Genomic DNA, 20321 nt, shown 5'->3' with positions numbered 1-20321 from the left:
CCCCCACCTTGGGGCAGGTGAGCGGCGGCCAATGGGCGAGCGCGGGGCAGGTGCTGGCTAAGTCGCGCCTCGCGGCGCTGCGGCCGAGGCTGAGCGGGGCAGTGCTGGGCGGACCGGGGGCGGGGGTCGGTCCTGGCCGGACTCGGGAGGGAGGGGGCCGGGCTCAGCCCCCAGGCCGTGGAGGCAGCTCGCAGCACCGCCGGGAAGCCGCGCCAGTGCCCGCTCCGGGAGCTGCCCGCTCGGCCCCCGAGGCCGGCGCGCCTAGCCGCGCGCCGTGGCCAGACTCCGCGTTCGCTTGCTCTCGCGCCCCTCGCCTCTCCGCGCCTGGCTCGCCGGCAGGGTCTGAGCGCGGGCGGGCGGGCGGGGGAGGTGAGGGGTGCTGGTGTGTGTGCATGTGCCTGGCTGGGTGCACACCCCGCACGGCGGCGGCGCCAGGACGCGGAGCGCTCCCCGGAGCCCGGCTGCCTCCCTCGGCTCTGGCGACCGCGACCATGTTCCAGCCCACAGCCAAGCGCGGCTTTACCATCGAGTCCTTGGTAGCCAAGGACGGCGGCACCGGCGGGGGCACTGGCGGCGGCGGCGCCGGCTCGCATCCCCTGGCGGCGGCCGCCTCGGAGGAGCCACTCCGGCCCACGGCGCTCAATTACCCTCACCCTGGCGCGGCCGAGGCGGCCTTCGTGAGCGGCTTCCCCGCCGCCGCCGCCGCCGCCGCCGCCGCCGCCGCGGGCGCGGGCCGCTCGCTCTACGGTGGGCCCGAGCTTGTGTTCCCCGAGGCCATGAACCACCCCGCGCTGACCGTGCACCCGGCGCACCAGCTGGGCGCCTCCCCACTGCAGCCCCCGCACTCCTTCTTCGGCGCCCAGCACCGGGACCCTCTGCACTTCTACCCCTGGGTCCTGCGGAACCGCTTCTTCGGCCACCGCTTCCAGGGTGAGTGCCCATGCTGTGCCCGCTCCGGCGGCCGGCCAGCGCCGGCGCTGCGGGGGCGCGGGGGAGGCTCGGGGGCGCGCGGGGCTGTTCAGAAGTTGTTGAAACAAGGCTGTGGGTCCGCAGAGGCCGGTTCCCAAGCAGGGAGTAGCCGCGCGGGATCCGTTCGCGCTTCTGCGGCGTTGGGTTCCCTCCCCGAGAGCCAGGTTGGGATCTCCAGGCTTTCCCGGAAACGCTGCGGGTTCGGACGCCAAGCCCGGGCGCATCCTTGGTGCCTCTCCGGATCCTGCCCGCGGCCTGCTGGAATCTCTCCCTGCTGAGCGGGTCCCAGCCCAGAGTGCGCAGCGCCCACCGCCCCCTCCCTCTGCCCGGGCTGGACCTGGGACCCTACCTACTTCGCTCGCACATCCACCACCAGTTCCCAGATATCTGCCCTCTGGCGCGTCCGAGCAGGGTAAAGTCCACCTGCGTGCCCCGGGTCTGCGGAGAGAAGGGGCAGCGGGGAGGGCAAACTGGAGAGTTAATGTTCACTGTGGAGTGCTGCACCGTCTTGGGGTGTTTCTCCAGCAACCTCGATCCGACTTCTTCAAGTCACAAGTGCCTCTGGGACCTAGGGTCGGGAAGGTTTGCAATAGCAGCCGGCTTCCTCCTCCTTGCGCCGACTCTGGGAGCCCACCCGGCTGCTGCGGGACCCACGGCAGTCCTCTCAGGCAGGGGGCGGGGGCAGAGGGCTTTTAAGGTCGTAGCAAGTGGAGCTCCCGTGTCTTCACCGGGCAATTTGCTAATGAAGATCCCCCACTGGCCTTACAAACGCGCGCACACACGTTTCAATTATCTGACTTTCCCGAAGGAAAGAGAGTTGTATTTGTTGGAGTTCGTTTTCTTCCTTGAATTTGTTAAAGTTTGTTTCTCTTTTCATGTCTTTTTTTTTTTTTAAGAATGGCCTTAATTTGTGCAGTAATTGCTTTACTTTCCAGTTTTATTTTGTTACTGTAGACGGGACTGGACCTCAGCCTTTTGAGCCTCCATGCCTCAGAGCTAGGTAGCCCGCTTTTTAGTGAAACAAATGAAAAGGATAGAGCTAGAGCTTCAGCTGCCAACCTAATCTGAGGATAAACCATGGTCTCTACACAGTCTGAGGATAAACCGTGGTCTACACAGTCAAAGTAAACCAGATGTTTGGTACCATTATTTAGATAACAGAAGAAAAATGATCTTTTGAGGTGTTGGCTGTAGCTGCTGAACTGTTTCACGGAAAATGGCTTTCCTGGTCCAATTTGTCAATTTGCTTAGTTCCATCTGACCAGTAGATACTGACCCAGCAGATCCCACAAAATAAAAAGAATGTAATTACTTGAACAAGAATTTTTTTGTGGGCAGACTTTTCCCCCCTGGGATTCCAAAGATTTTCCCAAAATCATTGGGGGGGGGGGGGCGACGGAAGGGAGGGAGTCTATGGTGTCAGGCGCTTTAGGCAAGAAACCTGTCGATTACAATCATTGTTTACTGCTATAAATGAAGTTTTATTCAAAACTGAATCACCTCGAGGTTCCATGGGCCCAGCCCTGCCTGGGTCTCAAAATCTGGCACCCGTGGGCTGATCTGAGAGTCCCGGGCTATTTTTGAACCGTCGGGCCGGGGCAGTAGGGGGACCTGTGGTTAGGAGGCTGGTGCGGGGACAGGGGCTCCGAGGAGAGGGCAGGGCAGGGCCGGTCCTAAGTCCCGTGGACTCTCTGCTCCTCCGGAGCTGGCCTCCCGGCTGCGCCCTTGGCTTCGGACCCGGCGCCCCGCTGGTTCACTGTGGACTGCTCCACCGTCTGCTTTTCCCGCCTCTGGCCTCGTCCCCGCCGGCGCGGGGTGCCGAGGGCCGGGGACACCTCGCGACTGCTCCGGCTCCGGCTCTGAGAGCGTTCCCAGCCCGGCGAGGCCGGATGAATTCTCCGAAAAACCTTCTCAGAAATTGCTGCGGCTCCCTGAGCCATCAGTCCCGGCGGGCACGTTGTCGAGTTGCAAAAACGGTTGGATTTTTTCTCTCTCTCAAGAACCGTGTCTGGACACGGAGATGGAGCCGTGCGTGGCCGCATTTTTGAACTCGGAAATCCGTTGGACACGGAAGGGCTTTTCCGACCCCGAGACGTTGCGGCTTTGGGTCCGGTCTTGGTGGCGGCGGAGCCGTGCGCGCCCCGGCAGCCTCGAGCCTTGCGGTCACAGCGAGGCCTCGGGGCTGCGGGCCGAGCCGTCCCAGGCCCTCCGGCGCCGTGTTTTCTAGAGAACCAGGTCTCTTCGATGCTCATTTCAGCCCCGTTTTAATGCAAGCAACGAAACCCTACACGGACGAAAAGGAACATGTCTGCGCTCCGGGCGCAGCGCCCTCCGGCAGCGCGGGCCGGCGCGCGGGGAGGCGGCTCCTCCGCTGAGCCCGGCGGTGGAAGAGGACGAGCCCGCGCGGGTGGCCCGGGTCAGGCGGCGGGATCCCGAAGCCGCTGGCCCCCGAGGCCTGAAGGGGAGGAGCCGGCGGGGACGGGGACCGGGCCGCACTTCGGTGCCATTTCCCCCGGACTCGGCAACTTTCCAGACCCGGGAACGGCGTCCGGAGGGGGCCCCGGGGAAGCCCCAACCCGCAGGAATCGGCGTCGGTAATGGGCCGGTACTTCAAAGGGCGCCTTTGTTCCGGCAGGAGGAGGGGGAACGAGGCCATCTCCGCAGCTTGGCCGGCCTCTCCCACCCGTCGCCCCGGGCTCCTCCGCCCAGCCGGCCGACCTCGAGCCCCCCGGCCGGCCGCGGCCTCTCCAGGAGCGAGCGCAGCGGCTAGCCCGGCGCTTCGGATCCCTGGCTCCCACTTCCAGCCACTTCAGACCTGGGATTTTCTATTGCCAGTCTTTGCCTCGAAAGGACCCGCATTGAGAGGCTGGAGGAAAGCGGGGTGGGGTTCAGTTCCTCCTGGCTCCAGGGAAGGCTAAGTCAGCCTCCTTCCACTCTTCCCCCCATCCTTGTCTGAAACTGAACGCCCACTCCCACAGTGCCTGGAAACAGGCCACACTGGCCCCAGCCCCAAGCTTGTTCTGCTCTTGTGGTCCAGTTAAGGGAAACGGAAGCTGTAGACGGATTGTTGAGGCCCCTACCCATCGTGGGTGCCAGCATAGGCACCTAAGGCATCATTCTGTCCATACAGAAACATAGAGCTATTGATCCGTTTGTCCCGATGGTTAGTTTTGCGGGAAACCACCTCTTCCTTACAGGGAAAAGCCTTGCTTCTTTTGAAATCCAACTGTATCATCACTTTTCAGTATCTTGAGTCATTTTCCTGCCCCTTGCTTCTTCATGGGTGGGTCAGAAGAACCCCTGTCCGTGTTTCTGCACATACATGTGGACATAGATAGAAGGATACATTCTATCTGCCCCGGCAGGACATTATAATAAACCAAAGCAACCTAGCTTTTCCTAAAATAGCCAGACTTGAGGCAAAGGGATGTGTGTATGTCAGAAGGACAGAGATGCTTGGTGCTTCCATCCTCCACTTTGGTTTTATAGAGAAACACAGAGAACTCCACCACACAAGTGACCAACACACAGTCCCAGAATTACAAAACAGTCATCAAATCACACACACACACACACACACACACACACACACACACACGGAAGGCAGACTGCAGGCCTGCTCACTCAGCCACAGACTGCCCTTGACACCCCTTGCACCCCATTTACTCCCACCTACAGGGTCTCTCCAGGCTGCCACCTCACATTTAACCAGCCTGGGCTAGTTGAGTTGCTGAGGCCAAACCCTGTGAACTCTGGGATAGAGCAAGGCCTTCTCTCTGTCCAGCTCACTTGTGCAGAGGAAAACACTATTGGGACTTCACCCAGGCCCAGAACAATGCTGTTTTTTTTTTCTTTTTAAGCGATTTAACCTCAACAAAGAGTGTTTGCTTCCCCCCCCCCCGCCCCCACCTAGTCCACCTTTCTGTGGCCTATCACACTGGTACCCACTTAGGACTTTAATTCTTATTCCTACTTGGATCAGGCTCCTCCTTTCATTCCTTCTTAACTCCTGTCTGCCAGACTACCTCCTGTGATCATCTGTCCCCTCCACCATCACCAGGCCCCCACGTTGAAGGACCTACTGGGCAGGGTGCCCCTCCATCTCCCCATGATGTGATGCCACCCCCCTTTTGTAGCTGCACAGATCCAGCCACTTGAAACAGAAAAGTGATGGTCAGGGGATTTCATCTCCCCTCTAGCCACCTCGCTTAACAAGGAAACCCCAGCAATAAAGTTCACCTGTGTAAATGCCCAAAGAAGCCGAAGGACTTGGAGAAAGTAATGCCAGTCAGTTTCCACCACCAGAGGGACATGAAGTTACCAGGAGAGTTTTAGCAATAGCATCTCAATTATGTGCCCTTATTTCACTTAGAGAGGTGTTTCCAGAGATGGGAGATCTCCACTGAAATCCAAACAATTGTCTTGAACAGAACAACACATCAAATAGGGTAAAACCAGTGGCCATCTCTGAAGAAATTAATTGGACCAGTCAATCTCAACAGCTAACCATGTGAAAACATTCCATCTAGGGCTCTTCGTCGTTGTCAGTGGCTCAGGGGTCATGATATGTGCCACTGCATGAGAATCCATGGGTGACATCAGGGCCTGTTTCAAGTCTGATAGCATGTGCAACCAAGCCAGAGATTGTGTGATTGTGTGAAGGCCTAGTGGGGGGTTTATGGAGAGTAGGGCTGTGGGTGGAAGCTTATTTTGGCTTTTGTAGTTCCTGACCTAACCACCCTGGCATCCAACCCAGTGTCAGCCCCTCCTCCTGCCTGTAGGAGCTGAGTTCCCATGATGGCCAACATTTGCCAAGGGACAATCACACTCTTTGAAAATCTTGTATGGTAGATGGGAGAAAAAGACAGTAGGGAGGCTGGAGCATATATTTACACACGCCCATGCAGAAACCAATATATCTATATCTATATATATTAGAGAGAAAGATGACATCTAGATATTTATACACGTGTTTCTTCAGCACGGGACTATTCAGGGATGAAGCAAGGCCTTTTCCCACCAGAGAGCAGGAGGAGTCTTCTGGGGGAGAGAGGTGGGAAAGGGGGAAGGAAAAGCCTGACCTCAGACCTTCAGGTGTTGCCTGGACCTTGGGCTAGCGGCTAGCCTATTTTTTACCACTAGCAAGGTAGAGCCTGGGTCGGTTGGCAGGAATTTTCAAAGGGCTAGCAGCCTGAGCATCTAGCTGCAAGGCTGGTTTAAACAGGTGTGAAAAGAGCGTGCCTTGGGTACCTTCTACTTCCTGAAAATGTGTTTGGCATGAGGGTGCTTAGCAGCCTCACTGTTGCCCTTGTCACCTTCCTGACACCCAGCCCGGTCCCTACTCTTGGCCCTTTTTGAGGGAGCTAGGACAGGGTCAGTGGACAAAGAGAGCTCAGGAGGGACCTTGCCCACCCCCACCCCCTCACCCCCCAGCCCCTTCCGCGGCTCCGCTGCTCCAGGCGCTGTGCTCTGGGGCCGGCGGGCGCCTCGCTAGGCCCGGGCCCTCCTGGCCTAACCCAGGGATCTGCAGCTCAGCTACTCCCCGCCTCCGGCGACCGACGGGGTAGCTCTGGACCTAGGGAAGCACTCGGGAGGAGAGAGGAGCGGACTCCAGGAAGCGGCGGCCCCAGGGGAAGGGGAGAAGCGGGGGCGGGAGTCCAGGATCGGAGAGGGTAGCCGAGGGCGCCTGCGAGCGGGGCCAGAGGGCTGGGCTCGGCCGGCTCCCGCGGGACGGCCCGGGCGGCCGGGCTGCGGCTCACGGCGCCCCTTCTCTCTGTCTATACCTGCTGTGTTGCCGTCGGCGGCGCGGCCGCAGCGAGCGACGTGCCCCAGGACGGGCTGCTTCTGCACGGCCCCTTCGCGCGCAAGCCCAAGCGGATCCGCACGGCCTTCTCGCCCTCGCAGCTCCTGCGGCTGGAGCGCGCCTTCGAGAAGAACCACTACGTGGTGGGCGCCGAGCGGAAGCAGCTGGCCGGCAGCCTCAGCCTCTCCGAGACGCAGGTAATAACCACCGCGCCGGCCCGCGCTCTGCCCGCGCGCCCAGGTGGAGGTGGGGGCGGGCAGGTGCAGGAGGGGCCCGAGTCTCACCCTACCCCCGCCCCCCGCCGGCCTCCCCGAGGCTCCGTCCCAGCCAGTTCCACAAGCCACCGCCCCCCGCCCCGCGGCCCTCCCGCAAAGCTGGTCTCTAGAGCCCCTTCCCTCCCGCTGGGGTTGGCCTCGGCGAGGCCGCAGGGACCTCTGTCAAGCACTAAGGACACACCGGGAGGTTGGAATCTAACCACAACCTGGCCTGCTCCCCGAGCGCATGGGAGGTGCCGGGATATCTCGGGGAGGCGGTCGCCACAGCCGCTCCCGAGCTGTCCTAGTGTCCCCGGGAGCCGTCTCAGCCCCGTGGTTACAGCAGCTCTTCTCCCGCTGCTCCTCTGGGGTGCTCACGCTTTTGTGGATCGCCCGGGCCTTTCCCGTACCGGCCCTGCTGCTGTTCACGGGCAGAGCTGGGGGAGGCCTGGGCTGCCCACCAGCGGATGTGCTGTGGGGAGAAAGCCTCAGGCTACCAACATCAAAAGCAGAGGAGATTAGCCAGGAAGGGGCCAGCCCTGCTTGGGGTCCGAGGGTGGCATTGATCTCTGCGCAGGCAGGCTGGTAGGGCTCTGGAAACTGGTGTCTGGGCACACAGACATGTGAGGAACCTGGGAATGGTGGGAAAGTAGATTCTGGGACTGTATTCAGACACTTAAAGGGCTGTTGAGTTGGGGAGGGAACAAACTCCCAAGGTGTGGAGAGGTTTTGTACTGGGGGAAATTGTGGTTACCACGTAGCATTTTTATGATAGATAATTAAGGGGAAAAAAGATTTAAAGAACTAGATTGGAGTCATAGGGAGGCAGATTTGGGTTTATTGTAAGTAAAGATTTTGCCATAAATAAATGCTGCCTGGAAGCACCGCCTAAGCTCTTGGTCTCAGGGAGTAGGACGTGCTGTAGGGGCTGGCTGCTGCCCTGGAGGTGGATTTCGGTGTCTGGATGGGCCTCGGGAGACCTTACTCCCATCCAGCCCTCACAGCTCCCAGATTTGCAAATGAGAAAGGTCCACTTGCCCTCGCAGCGGCTCCCACCCCGCCCGCTTTTTATCAGCCTCTCCCCTTTCTTGCTGGTCAGGTCTCCACTATACCACCATCTTCCTTCCTAGTCCAGGACCTCGGAGGAGGTGCCTGGCGGGGGGAGGGCAGCCTGGGGCTTTCCGCGGGAGTAGTGAAGGGGGCTCAGTGGGGGGGGGGGGGGGTCCAGACCCTAAATGCTTCCCCAGCTCCCTTGGCCAGCATCACCCGCCAGTCCAAGCGTCCTATTTTGGTTTCTATTGTCGTCTTATCTGTCTGATGCCCCATTTAATCACGCCTCTGCAGGACCTGTGCTTTTTCAGATTTGCTAGCTGGGCTGTTCTAACTGCACAGATAAAGCTTACAACACAGCGGAGTTAGTTTTTAAAATGTTTTAAAGAAATATATGCTAAAAAAAAAACCCCAGGTTAATAAAATAATACTCCGTTCCCTCCTGGCAAACCGTGTTTTAAAATTGTTGTCTAAAACAAAGCATCAATTAAAGAATGGTGTTTATAGTTAACATCATTTAAAAAGTATTAGTTATTAAATTTTAATTGCAAAAGTGTAAGAAAACAAAATGGTTTATAATCCTCCCACCCACAGATTAACACTTGTTGAAATAATGTCATTGTTTTTAAACTTTCGGTTTTTTAGCTCAGTAAGAGCATTTTTAATTAACTTTCTTTCAAACCGAATCTAGCTGCCTATTTGCTCCCAACAATGCCAGTTAGTAAATGTAATGATTGTTTCCTTCGTTTTTTATTATGTTTCAAAAATATCTAAAACAAAACCTGATGGAATAATGTAATATATCCAGCTTAACTACCAAAATTCATGTCTAATCTTGTATCTATAGATGTGCTGGTTTTAGCATATAGAACAAAAAACAATAGAACTCTGGGAGGTTTGAGCCTGAGACACATCCCTGTAGAGGTTTGTCTTTCCAGGTTAGGGCTCTGAGATAGAGATGGATTGGGCAGGGCTCCCTAGGCAGGCAAATTGGATTTCATTATCTTTCCCCTTGCTGACTGCCTGTGTGACTTTGGGCGAGTTACTCAACCTCTCTGAGCTCTGGTTTTCTCACCTGGAAAACAGATTGTTTAAAGATCAAAGACTTCCAAAAGGAATTCAAGTAATGTTGATTCTCATCCCCAGTCTTTCCCTTCCCTCTGTTTAAAGTAGTATGTCAAGTTAGTGTTACAATAAGCCCCTTACCTGGGCGTCCTGAGTAGTCCAGAGTTCCTTCTGCCATACCCGGTGTCCATCATCATCATAGCTGTCTTTCTGTCCCTCTTGTAAACTTATCATTTGGACTTAGGCTATATTACTAACGAATCACCTATCTTGCAGTATTTTCTGGGCAAGCTTACCTGTCATTTCCAGCTCCTGGCTATTTGTCAAGCGCGTGTCTGCCGTCAGCCCCCTGCCATCGATTTCTGCTGTCAGTGTCTGCATTTGTCTCTTGGAGCTCTCTGATCCATCCTGCACAGATAGCTGTTTTATATCTAGCAACGTACTTCTGTCTGAGCTCATTAAACTGCCGCTCCAAAGCAGGTTAATTTATATTTCCTATTTTCTATTGATTACAATCTTCTTCTTCCTAACAATAGCTCTCACTTATCCAACTGTTTATTATTGCCTTATCACCTATTCTGCTTTCTCTTCTGTGTATCTACCATCCATCTCAAGCTTCCATCTCTATAGGTCTAGTTAGCTACTGACAGCATATTCATATGTCTGCTAGTGCTTACCTATCACGTCATCAGCTCTCCCTTTATCTTCTTTCTGGGCCTCAGTTGCTGTATCTGTAAGATTTAATGAAACGAACTCCGTGGTTCTTTCCAGCCCCCTGAGTTTCTGGCTCATCTATATTCCGCTTCTGTTTCTATATGATGCTTCCTCCAAGTTCTCAGAGCTCACAGCACATCTCCCATGTATCATAATATGCACAGGACTTTGCTGTTGTTAAATCATCTACCATGTCCAAATGTCATTCTGTAGACTGGCTAGATCTATCTCCCAAAGAAATCTTACAATGCAGATTCCCAGACCCCCATTCAGGAGATTCTCTTAGGAGTTCCAGGATAGGATCCAGGAAATGTACTTAAAACAGCTCTCTGGGTGATGAACAAGTCAGCTCTGGGAGCCAGAGGTCAAGCGTTCCTCCTTCTCTCCCTATGCTAGGGTCCAGCTCAGTGAGGAGCAAGGAGTAGATGCTCCATAAACATGTATTCAACGAATAGGCAAATTTCTTTTGATTGTACACATATCCATGCGTTAACTTCTCAGCTGTTTCCCTTGCTTTCCGTAGTCACCGGCCCCTCCCTGTCCCTCTGTTTTCTGTCTTTCTCTTGCACTTTAATTTATATGATCTAGTTTTATCCACCAGTTCATGGATAAAACTTCTGTGAGGGTTAAGGAAATCACTGTGTGGATCTTAACCCAGAGCTCAGGGGTCTCTGTATGCTCAAAGCTTTAGTACGGAGTGTTGGGAGGAGGGCACCCTGAACTTCTTTGTGGAGGCAGGTTTGTATGTTTGGTTGAGAGTTGGGTATTTATACTGGGATGGCCACAGGTCAATCCAGGAAGTGGAGGGAGCGGTCTTGAGAAAGGGCTGGTTCTCCTTTCTGACTGATTACTCGCTCCTCACTGCTGTCTATGGTGCGGCCTCAGAGTCTGACCTGGAAGACTGGATGATGTCCATCTAAGTTTCAGCTCTCGTGAGGCAGACCCAGATTTGGGTCAGATCAGAGCTGTGAGTGAAAGTGAATGTGTGTGTGTGTGTAATGGGTGTGTCTAACATGTATGTGCTACAATGTGGGCCACATACAGGCAGTGTGATTGATGCCCAAAGCTCAGGTGGATATCATATATACACTTGGTGTAGAATGCAGCTCAGGTGCTTATGTGCATGTGTGGGGTGGCACGTTATTTTTATGGGGAATGGAGAAAGCATTTGGTTGCTCCAGGCTGACTGTTGGTCACTGTTTCCAGCTGCCCCTCCTGTTCTGAACAGTTCAGCAGGTTTTTCTTCACCTTCTCTGGCTCTGAGTTCAGTTGAGCTATGAGGGAAAGCTTGGAGATTCCTCATTTAGCGATGGGGGTAAAATGTAAAGTGTGCACACTTGCAGAACATGCACAGGATGAGTGACTGGAGTCTCCTTGAAATCACACTGTGGGCTGAAGAAAGTGAGGGGAGACCTGCATGGGTGGAAGTTTCCCAAAAGACCTTAGGCCCAGAGAGCTTGGAGGGATGCATAGGATTCTAGGTTGGTGGGAAGGAAGGGGAGGATTTGAAGTGGGTGGATTAAAACAGAGCAGGGGCTGTCAAGTTTGGCCACCATCTTGGGGCCCAAGAACAGGTGGGGAGGTCTTAGAAAGAAGGAGTATATGGTTACCTGCCTATGGGTTTTTCCCCCAGCGGCATTGGTAAGGAGACTTCTTGGGGTCCATTCCCGCTCTGAAAAGCTTTGCTTTTTAGGTGATAGATGAAAAGGAGATATCCAAATGACTTGAATTTTAGGGAAAGGTCAAGAAGCCTTTGTTAGCTCACTGTGGGTTCTGAAATGGATTCATCTCTTCTCCAAGGATTTCTGCATCACTCAAGTTCCAGGAGTCCAGTGGGAGGCAGGACAGGGCAGGGGAGGTAAGAGAGACTGGAGTGGTTCTTTAGGGCCTTGTCCTGAGGAGGCAAATGAATCTGTGACATCTCTCTGAGAGTGAGGGCAAGCATCCAGGATGGTCTGACAGAGGAGGAGATAAGAAGGCTTAGGGAGATTTAGGCTATGCTTGATGGTGAGTCAGAGATGGCCTCAGTTTGGTGGGGTGAGGGCTGAGCCTAGCATGACATTGGGTTTGACCCTGAGAGTGGGAGTAGCTCAAATAATAGGAAATGGATCTCCAGCAGAGAGGGGTATGATAGGGTGTTTGAACTCCTCGAGAAGTATTCTCCTGAAAGTATGCAGGAAGGAGCCACAGACTCTTCCCTTTGGGGTGGGCTAAAGTTGGGGACTAGTAGAAACAAAGGGGTACAAATCTGGGTCATTCAAACAGCAGGTTATTCAAAAGTAAAGTCCGAAATACTTGGCTGGATGGAGCTGTAGTTTGCTTGTGTGTTAGTTCCTCTGTCCATTCATTTGCTCATTAATACATGCATACCTTCAGTCATTACTGTATACATACATCCGTCAGTCCGCTAATATATTGATTAATTAATTCATTCATTCATTCATTCACAGCATCTTCTTCATCTCATTTGACTCATATGGACCCTTCTGCCTCTCAACAATAGGTCTCTTTCTCTCCCCCACATTCTCCCTGGAAGTGGTTAATCCAGTCCACAACATGGAGAATTAAGACTTGACCCTGTTGTAGAAGTGTTCACTGTACTCAGCCTAAAAAGAATCCCATCTCTCCAGTAGTTGCACTTCCCAAACCCCTTTTCTGATGAGACCTCAGTCCCCCTACCATTGATTTTCTTGGGCTCCCCAGTTCTCCCTTGCCAATAGCATAGCGCCAGGTCACTTCACCTGTGCCCAACTTGCTGAACAGACTGGGAGGTGCCCACTGGGACATTAGGGTAGAGTTCTCCAGGTTCCCATAGCCTGATGAGGAGACAGAGGTTCAAGTACACAAATTAATGCACTGCTAGGGTCACTGTTGCTGAAACGGAAAATGATTAAGGAAGCACAAACAGGCTGTGGGGCAGGTCCAGGCCAGGAACAGCTGAGCAGGATTTTGAAGGCCAAGGAAGAGTACCCCAGATGAGGTAACTCAGGCAAAAATAGAGAATCTGGGAAGGATCTGGCTTCTCTGAAAAACTAAGATGTTCAGTGAAATGGGGACTTCAGAGACCACAGGGAACCTCTCTCCAAACCCAGAGAAGTCGGGGATGGGTGAGGGGGTTCCTTTAGCCAATATCCCAACTGTGTCTTTGGGGTCTAGTGTGGGGGTATTGCGGGGAGGCAGGTGCAGAAGGAGCAGACCCTGGTAAAGCTGGCTCCCACGGAGCTGGTAGCCACACTACATGACCTGGTTCCTTTCTAGGGCCTCTGTCTTCTAGGGAGAGGGCTCTGGGGTGACCCCAGATTGCCCTGCTCCGTGTTGACTCTTGTCTCCTACTACACTCAGAGCCCAATTCTTTTAAGTAAAAAATAACTATGAATTGTTATCTGTAACACATTAAAGAAAAGACAGAAAAGTGAAAAGAAGAAAGAAATGTCACCCACACTTTATGTATGTTTCCTTCTAGTCTTTTTCCCCCCCATGCATTTTGTTTTCCTATGGTGGTGATCACACTGTGCCCAAACTGCATCCTGCCATTTCCACTGATATTATTAAGTCATAAGATTCCCCTGTTATTACAGTCTTTGTAAACAGCATCTGGTCACCCAGCCTAAGGCTGTTCACAGGATAGCCAGTCTGCTGAGGGAGACAGTTTACATCCCTGTTTCTAGAAAGTTGCCTCCTTGACCCCAATTGTTTTTATGGAGAAAATATTCAGCATCACCTTTCATTTGGGTGTGCCAGGAAGCTGGCCCTTGCCTGAGAGCATATCCCATGCCTGGAGTTCCACCATTGGAGACTTGGCTTCTTTGGGCCAGTGTTGTGGGGCAAGGGGAGGAGGCAGGGTCCATTCCACTACAGATAAGTCTCTTTCCTAGAAGGAGACTTAGGAGTGTGTGTGGGAGGGAGAAGGGGCAGAAAGGGGCCCTTGGCCCTGGTGTTGCCCAGAGCTTCCCAGGGTTGCCCCATCACTAGCCTGGGGGTGCTTAGCCCTTGGCCAACCCCGTGGGCTCTCAGAAATGCTGCTCCAGCCCGCATCTAGGCCTGAGTCACGCACATGCTGTGCACAGGAGCTCACCCACCTACTGGCTGGCATAGTGTCAGGGGGCTCTAGGGTAGGGAGTGGGGGCCAGGCAGGCTGCCATGTAGTTGTGCTGAGAATCACCCAGGGCCCAGCCAGCCCTGTGCCCACGGAAAGGCATTTATGGAATCTAGAAGTCTTGAACTCAGAGTGTCTACCATTCTCCCTTGTCTATGCAGGCGATGGGTTTGCACCCTGCCCTAGAAATGAGGGAAGAAGATCTCCTCTGACACCATCTACTAAGGCCAGGTGTCTCATTTCTTCCTGTCCCTGGCTGGCTGCCTTCACCCAAGTCCCTCTGGTGCTCTAAAATCAAAGGGCAGGGCCGACCTATTAGGGGAAGCCTTGGATTGGCTGTGCTCCAGGAACGGGACAGGGTATAGTGTCTGGGTAGTACAAAGGTAGAGTGTCTTGGGCAGGAAACTCCTTCCTGGGCCCAGATGCCAGGCCTGCCACTGGCTGCCACTGCCTGGCTCTATGGCTTAGGCCTGGGCTTTTCAGTCCTTCTCAGGGACTAGCCGCTGGACTGGGGAGTCTTCTGAGGACTGTTTCTGGTCTCACCCCGGGTTCAAGGATCTTCCCTTAGCAGCCACTGCTGCTGCCAAAACCAAGGTGTTCATCATCATTCCACACTCACAACGTACCCTCACCACCAGCAAGAACACCGTGTATCACCCAGCTGTCGCTGACAGCACCTACTTGCCATATAAATAAGCCGTTGTTTTCAGGAAACCATCCACGTCTTGTAACCCTGCCATCTCTGCATAACCTTCCACAGGGACCCTCTGGAGCAAAAGCCCAAGAGGTGCCCTGGAGCTGCAAGGGCCCCAGAAAACCTCTCTCCTATGAATGAGGGACTTAAACCCAGAGTGGGGAAGGGACTTAGCAAAGGATCAGCACCCAGCCTCACTTTCACCAGCTCTGAGGATGGGGCGGATGGCCTGGCTCTGCACGGCTCTGCAAGGCTCTGCAAGGAGAGAACTGCAGGGTCAGGAGGAGTTGACAGACTGGGTGAGGCTTTCTCCACAGTCCTCAAGCACTAAGACTAGTTAGGGAGCTGGGGTAGCCCTCCTAGATCATGCACAAGAGGATGTTAAAAGCTGTATCCTGGACACTGAGCAAATGCTGGGGGAAGTGGGAGAAGTGAGGGGTGATTAGAGATTCAACTAAATCTGGGGAGGCTTCCTGGAGGAGGTGGGTATAGCATTGTAGACCTGTCCCTCCCTCCAAGCCCCCACCACCCATCACAGAAGACAGTTGTCTGCTTTTGAACTTTCCCCTCGTCAGGAGTCTCACTGACTGACACAGAAATGGGGAGCCTTCTCTGTTCAAGAGGAGCTCACATCTGTACCCTGCGATTTCTCCTATATCACCTATTCCCTTATTTGGATGGGATGCAGAGGCCAGTGCTTTGGAGGCAGGAAGCTTAGAGCACTGCCCCAGGTGGGGCTTCAGACACCCCTATGTCTAAGGAGGAGGAGGCCCCATCGGTGGATTTCAGACTACCCTGAGTAGCTACCACCTGAGCGGCCAGGCTTCTTACCTGCCCAGCTCAGCCTCTGATGGGGGATGACGGTTATTTCACCTGACATTGCTCACAGGGTCCCCTGGAGAAACAGACTGACCTAGGTGGTGTTGGAGCCTTGAGTGGCGGGGTCTGTGACCCTAGGAGTGCCCTGGCTGTCCTAGGGCACTGCTCTTGCTGTGGACCTCACCTCCTGGTTATGCAGCCATGTCCACTCTGCCTCTTTGTGCTGCAAAGAGCATGGGGTGACTGGGCAGCGGGGGTTGAGGGGAGGCTCATGAGGACTCATGCGATGACTTTTCATCTGTTCGTCTACTTACTATTTACCCCAACCTCGTAAAGGAGCAATTATTATCTCTTCTCTAGAGAAATGTGCTGGGCTGCAGAGCCTGGATTCCTCCCATCTACTGTGCTCGGGCTACCGGATGCTTGGCAGCTCCATGACTGCTCCCTTTCCTTTGCCAGAGGGACTAGAAGATGGCGCTTCTTGGCCCACTGTGTCCTCTCCCTGCGCCACCCCCTTCACATCTGGAAGTTAGTCTTTCAGACCCAGCAGGTGGCACCAAGCCAGAGGAGAGGACCCTGGCCTTGGTCTCCCCATCTGGCTCCCAGCTCAGCCTGGGTGCCGAGGCCCCAGTAGCTACCCTTGGGGGCCTCCTGGGTGTTTCTTACTTCTACCCCTCCCTCCCTGGCCCAGGTGAAGGTGTGGTTCCAGAACCGGAGGACAAAGTACAAGCGGCAGAAGCTGGAAGAAGAGGGACCGGAGTCTGAGCAGAAGAAGAAAGGTTCCCACCACATCAACCGGTGGCGCATCGCCACGAAGCAGGCCAACGGGGAGGACATTGATGTCACCTCCAATGACTAGGGTGGGCAGCCACGGATCCAGGAGGGCAGAGCCTCTGCTCGCTGCTGGCCAGGCCCCCCCGGGTGGGCCCAGCTGGACTCTGGCCGCTCCCCCGCCAGGCTTCAGGGAGGCCTCGAGTCACGGCCCCACAGGGCTTGGAGCCTGGGGCCACCACTGACAGAGGGACAAGAAACGGGCTGGCCGAGGCCCGGGACTCCACCTTCTCCTCGGAGATCCCGCCTGCCTGGGCAGGCCGCCAGCCTCAGCAGCCTCCCAGCCACTCTCCACTTCTCCGATCTCCTGTTTGTTTTGATGCATTTCTGTTTTAATTTATTTTCCAGGCCCTCGCTGTAGTTCTTAGTGATCCCCTTGTATCTCCCTTCCCTATGGGAATAATAAAAGTCTCTCTCTTAATGACACGGGCATCCAGCTCCACCCCCAGAGCCTGGGAGCCTGGGAGGTGGCTTCCGGCTCTGGGGACCAGCTGGGACTGGCAGACCAAGCTTGTACAGTGCCCGGGAGCCCAGGGTGGGGCCTTGGAGACTCAGCTCATTAACTTCTCTCCTTCGTCGATGGTCCACCCTGGCTCCAGCTCCAGCTATCTAGTGAGAGACACTGAGGCTGGACATGGGGAAGGACAACCCTGTGGCTTAAAGGAGGCTATCTACGTTCAGGTCTTCCCAGGCTTTTAGAGTAATGGGAAACAGGGCCATGTGGCTTTAAGGAGAGAGAACCGGTGCACTTCTGCATACTGAGAGACTCTGGTGGCTCCTCCAGTTGAGGAGAAACTAGAGAAAAAAGAGAATATTGGGAGCTAAGGGATAGAGCACCATTCACAGAAGTTGACTATCCCAGCCCCAGGTCCTGGCCCCACCAGGATGTTCATCCATCCCCGGAGAACCCCTCCTATGCAGATGAAAGCTTCCGAGATGGGTGTAAGGCTGAACCTACAACCTGTCCCCAGGGACGCAGGGTCTCTAGTCAGGAAAGAGCAACAAGGCAGGGCCCAACTGAGCTTTTAGTTCACCAGCCCTTCTGCTCATCCCCTTGCCTTTCCTTAAAAGCAAAACCTGTATTCCTAACAACCTCTCCCTTATGACATCCAGACCTGTCTTCACTTCTTTACCTCCCACGTGCTCCCCAACTCTCCACTAATGCCAATCACCTCACCAGTCACCAATCATCACCACCCCTGGGGGCCAAACTCAGCTGCTTCCTGTTTGGCTTCACCTACACGCCGCCTATCTTCTGGCCATTCCCTCCCGCACCCCTCCCTGCCTTAGTCCCAGTACTTCTCACACTGTCACCTCTGGCCTCTCCGAGTCCTCCCATCTCATCCTGGCCTCATTGCCCCTGCCCACCATAGGGGCAGTCCTTGCACCTCCTGCCTCTTCACTGTGCCCTCCCGGGCCACACATCCACGTCCAGGACTTCTCCTGGCTCCCTGGACTCCTTCCAGCAGACCTATGCCGAGCTGCAGACCCACTGAGCCAGCTGCCCACATCTGCTGCACTCAGGCCTTCGGCCCCTCGAACCCAACACATACACAGCTGACTCATCTCCCCATCCATTCTCCTCCAGGACTGCCCACCTCGGGGCCAAGGTTTCTTCTCCCTTGGGAAGCAATGTGCATGGCTCTTGGGGGGTTGGGAGGGGAGGGAAGGAGTGGTAGACAGAATGAGGTTTGTGTGGGTGTCAAAGATGAGGCCCCTTCAAAGGAGGACCTCCATAGAGTGGCTAGGTTTCTCTTCCTTGAACCCAAGCAGGACTGTGTCACACCCTTCCTAAGCCCTCCACTCTACCCCCTACTTCTTTCCCACCTTGGCCTCTCCTACCTCACTCCTGGTGTCCTCTGCTTCAGTCTTGCCCATGTCATTCCTGTCCCCCAGTGAGCCATGGGTTTTGCCTGTGCTGTGCCTTTACTTAATGCTTCTCTTGGCTCCTGGAATGTGCTGGGGGCTTGATCAATGTTGATGTCAATGTTGAAGACTTGATGCCTGGGGCACACAGGGATCCGAGCCCAGAAGGCCCTTTTGCTGGGACTGTCAGCATCTCACTTGGGTCCAGTCAATGCTAGAAACCAAAGGGCTTCTCCCATCCCAATGCCCCCCCTCCCCATCAACCAGGAAACACATTCCTCACATGTTGAACGTCCTAACTTCAAGGTGCATTCTCTCACTGCCAAGCAGGTGGATAACCCCTGGGGAGCGTGCACACACAGGGAGGGTGAGGTCGAGAAGGAGAGGCATTCTTTTGGCACCAGCGGGGGCAGAGGAATGGGTGAGCTGTTCCTCTCAAGATTCTCTCACTTGGTGGGGGAGGGGGTGCATGAGGATCACAGCAGAGCAGCCCCTGCCATCCAGATAAAGGGCTGGAAAGGACCCAAGGAAACCTGCCAATCTTCCTAGGCCAGGCCTGCGAGGGGTGGGGCGGGAGTCCCCACCGCACTCCCATCCACCCCCCCGTGTTGTGCCTCTCCCTGCAGACGGTAAATATTGGTGTTGTGACTTCATTAATAAAGGCTTCTGTGAGCCTGAAAAACATGGAATCAGGATGAACTATTTTCTGAGCTGCCGGCTTGCCAGGTTTGCTAATTTGGGAGTTTTTGGGTCCTCTCCAGGGAACAAACCAAAGTTTCTCTTGAAGAGACACAGATGCAGCCGGGAAGGGGAGAAGAAGCCGAGGAATGATGCTCTCCCGTCCCTCCCTCGACTGCTCCTTCCTCTTGGAGATCAGGGCCCAGTCGGTGGACAGGTGGGCAGGGGGGCAGGGGCTGCTTGGCCAGGCTTTCCCCGAATGAACCTGGTGATGTCATGTCCCCTCAGCTGGGCTGGCCTCCCGGGCCCTGCAGAGTCAGATGGCTGACGTACTGATGACAGGCGACAACCCCATGTTGCATGTGGCTTAAGTGGAGGGAACACGGGGCAGCTGTTCTTAACTCTCGTGGCCCAGGCCATGTGCCTCAGCTTCAGAGAATGATCTTTACACTCCTCTCCTCCATGGAACTTTCCGAGATTAGTCCCCACGGCTCCGTAGCAACGTGGCTTGTGCTCTCAGCATCTCTGCACTTGGTTTTCACCAACTCCTCCTCAGGGGTGCTGCGACTGCTTCCCGTGGGGCTTCGTGGAGCCCTTGCCTAGGGAACTGGGTTCTGCCCCAGAGGGAGCCAGGCGGGGCCCCCAGGCCTCTGGCAGAGCCCCTGCTCCGGGCAGCCCTGCAGGGGGAGGGGCGGGGGGCCAGCAGGCTGAGTGGTGCAGGCCCAGCCAGCTTTCCTGTCAGACAGGCGCTGCCAATGCGGAGCCAGACATCGGGAACAGGTTTAACCAATTACCCGAGCGCCCCATCTGCTGTCTGGGGTGTGTGTGAGGGTGAGTGCATGTGAGGGTGTCTGGGAGTGTCTGGGAGGGCTGTGGGCGTGTGTGCGCGAGTGTGACTGTGTGGGTGTGTGTGGGTGTGCGGGTGTGCACGTGGGCGGAGTATGCTGCCTGTCTCAGTCGTACCCCTTCATTTGTCAACCTATGGCCACCAGCTTCTGGTCTTCCTGTCTCCCCAAGACCTGGGGGTCTCCGTGAACAGCCCACCCATTGCCCCGGGCTCCCCTTATCACCACGCATTCCCAGGGCTTAGGAGAGTCCAGAATCACGCCTTCTTTCAAATCACACGTTCAGATGTCCTTTCCTATCAGACCGCATGGTCTTCCCTCTCACTTGCTCAATTTTCTTCTACAACCGTGCGTTGACCTCCTCCCAGGCCGCTCCTGGCCACGGGCCCCTCTGTTCTCTCTCCCACATCCCCTGGTATCCACTGTTCCTTGATTGCACCTGCCTGGCAAAATCACAAACTCGCTTGAACCAGTTTCCCCATCTGCCCTTGTAGCTGAGTCCGTGAGGACATCTGGCAAGCGAGCTAGACGGACCCAAGGTCCCAGCCTCAGTCTAGGCCTCATCCCCATTGATAAATCCATTCCTGTTCTCCACGGGGGATATCTCAAGTGGTTACCCTTCTCCTCAGACCTCTTC

General features: G+C 55.0%; 1 protein-coding gene across 1 annotated transcript; it reads left to right on the top strand.

Moving 5' to 3' along the window:
* The first annotated feature begins 383 nt into the window (after positions 1-383).
* EMX1 (empty spiracles homeobox 1) lies at positions 384-18843 on the top strand. Its single transcript, XM_038561765.1, has 3 exons — positions 384-930; positions 6785-6969; positions 16156-18843. Exons 1-3 carry the CDS (start codon positions 393-395, stop codon positions 16321-16323), a joined length of 891 nt encoding a protein of 296 aa, XP_038417693.1. The 5' UTR covers positions 384-392; the 3' UTR covers positions 16324-18843.
* Positions 18844-20321: the final 1478 nt, after the last annotated feature.

Source organism: Canis lupus, chromosome 17 (genome assembly GCF_011100685.1).
Source record: "Canis lupus familiaris isolate Mischka breed German Shepherd chromosome 17, alternate assembly UU_Cfam_GSD_1.0, whole genome shotgun sequence".
Lineage (NCBI taxonomy): Eukaryota > Metazoa > Chordata > Mammalia > Carnivora > Canidae > Canis > Canis lupus.
The sequence above is the reverse complement of the archived record's forward strand: the minus strand, read 5'-3'. Positions and strand labels throughout refer to the sequence as shown.

What these genes read in the sequence shown, in the direction of transcription:
- EMX1 (XM_038561765.1), top strand. Translation starts at nt 393, where the DNA reads ATGTGCCTGGCTGGGTGCACACCCCGCACGGCGGCGGCGCCAGGACGC. An exon ending in CTTCGGCCACCGCTTCCAGG is followed by an intron (nt 931 to 6,784) that starts GTGAGTGCCCAT and finishes GCGCGGCCGCAG; the next exon opens with CGAGCGACGTGCCCCAGGAC. An exon ending in TCAGCCTCTCCGAGACGCAG is followed by an intron (nt 6,970 to 16,155) that starts GTAATAACCACC and finishes TCCCTGGCCCAG; the next exon opens with GTGAAGGTGTGGTTCCAGAA.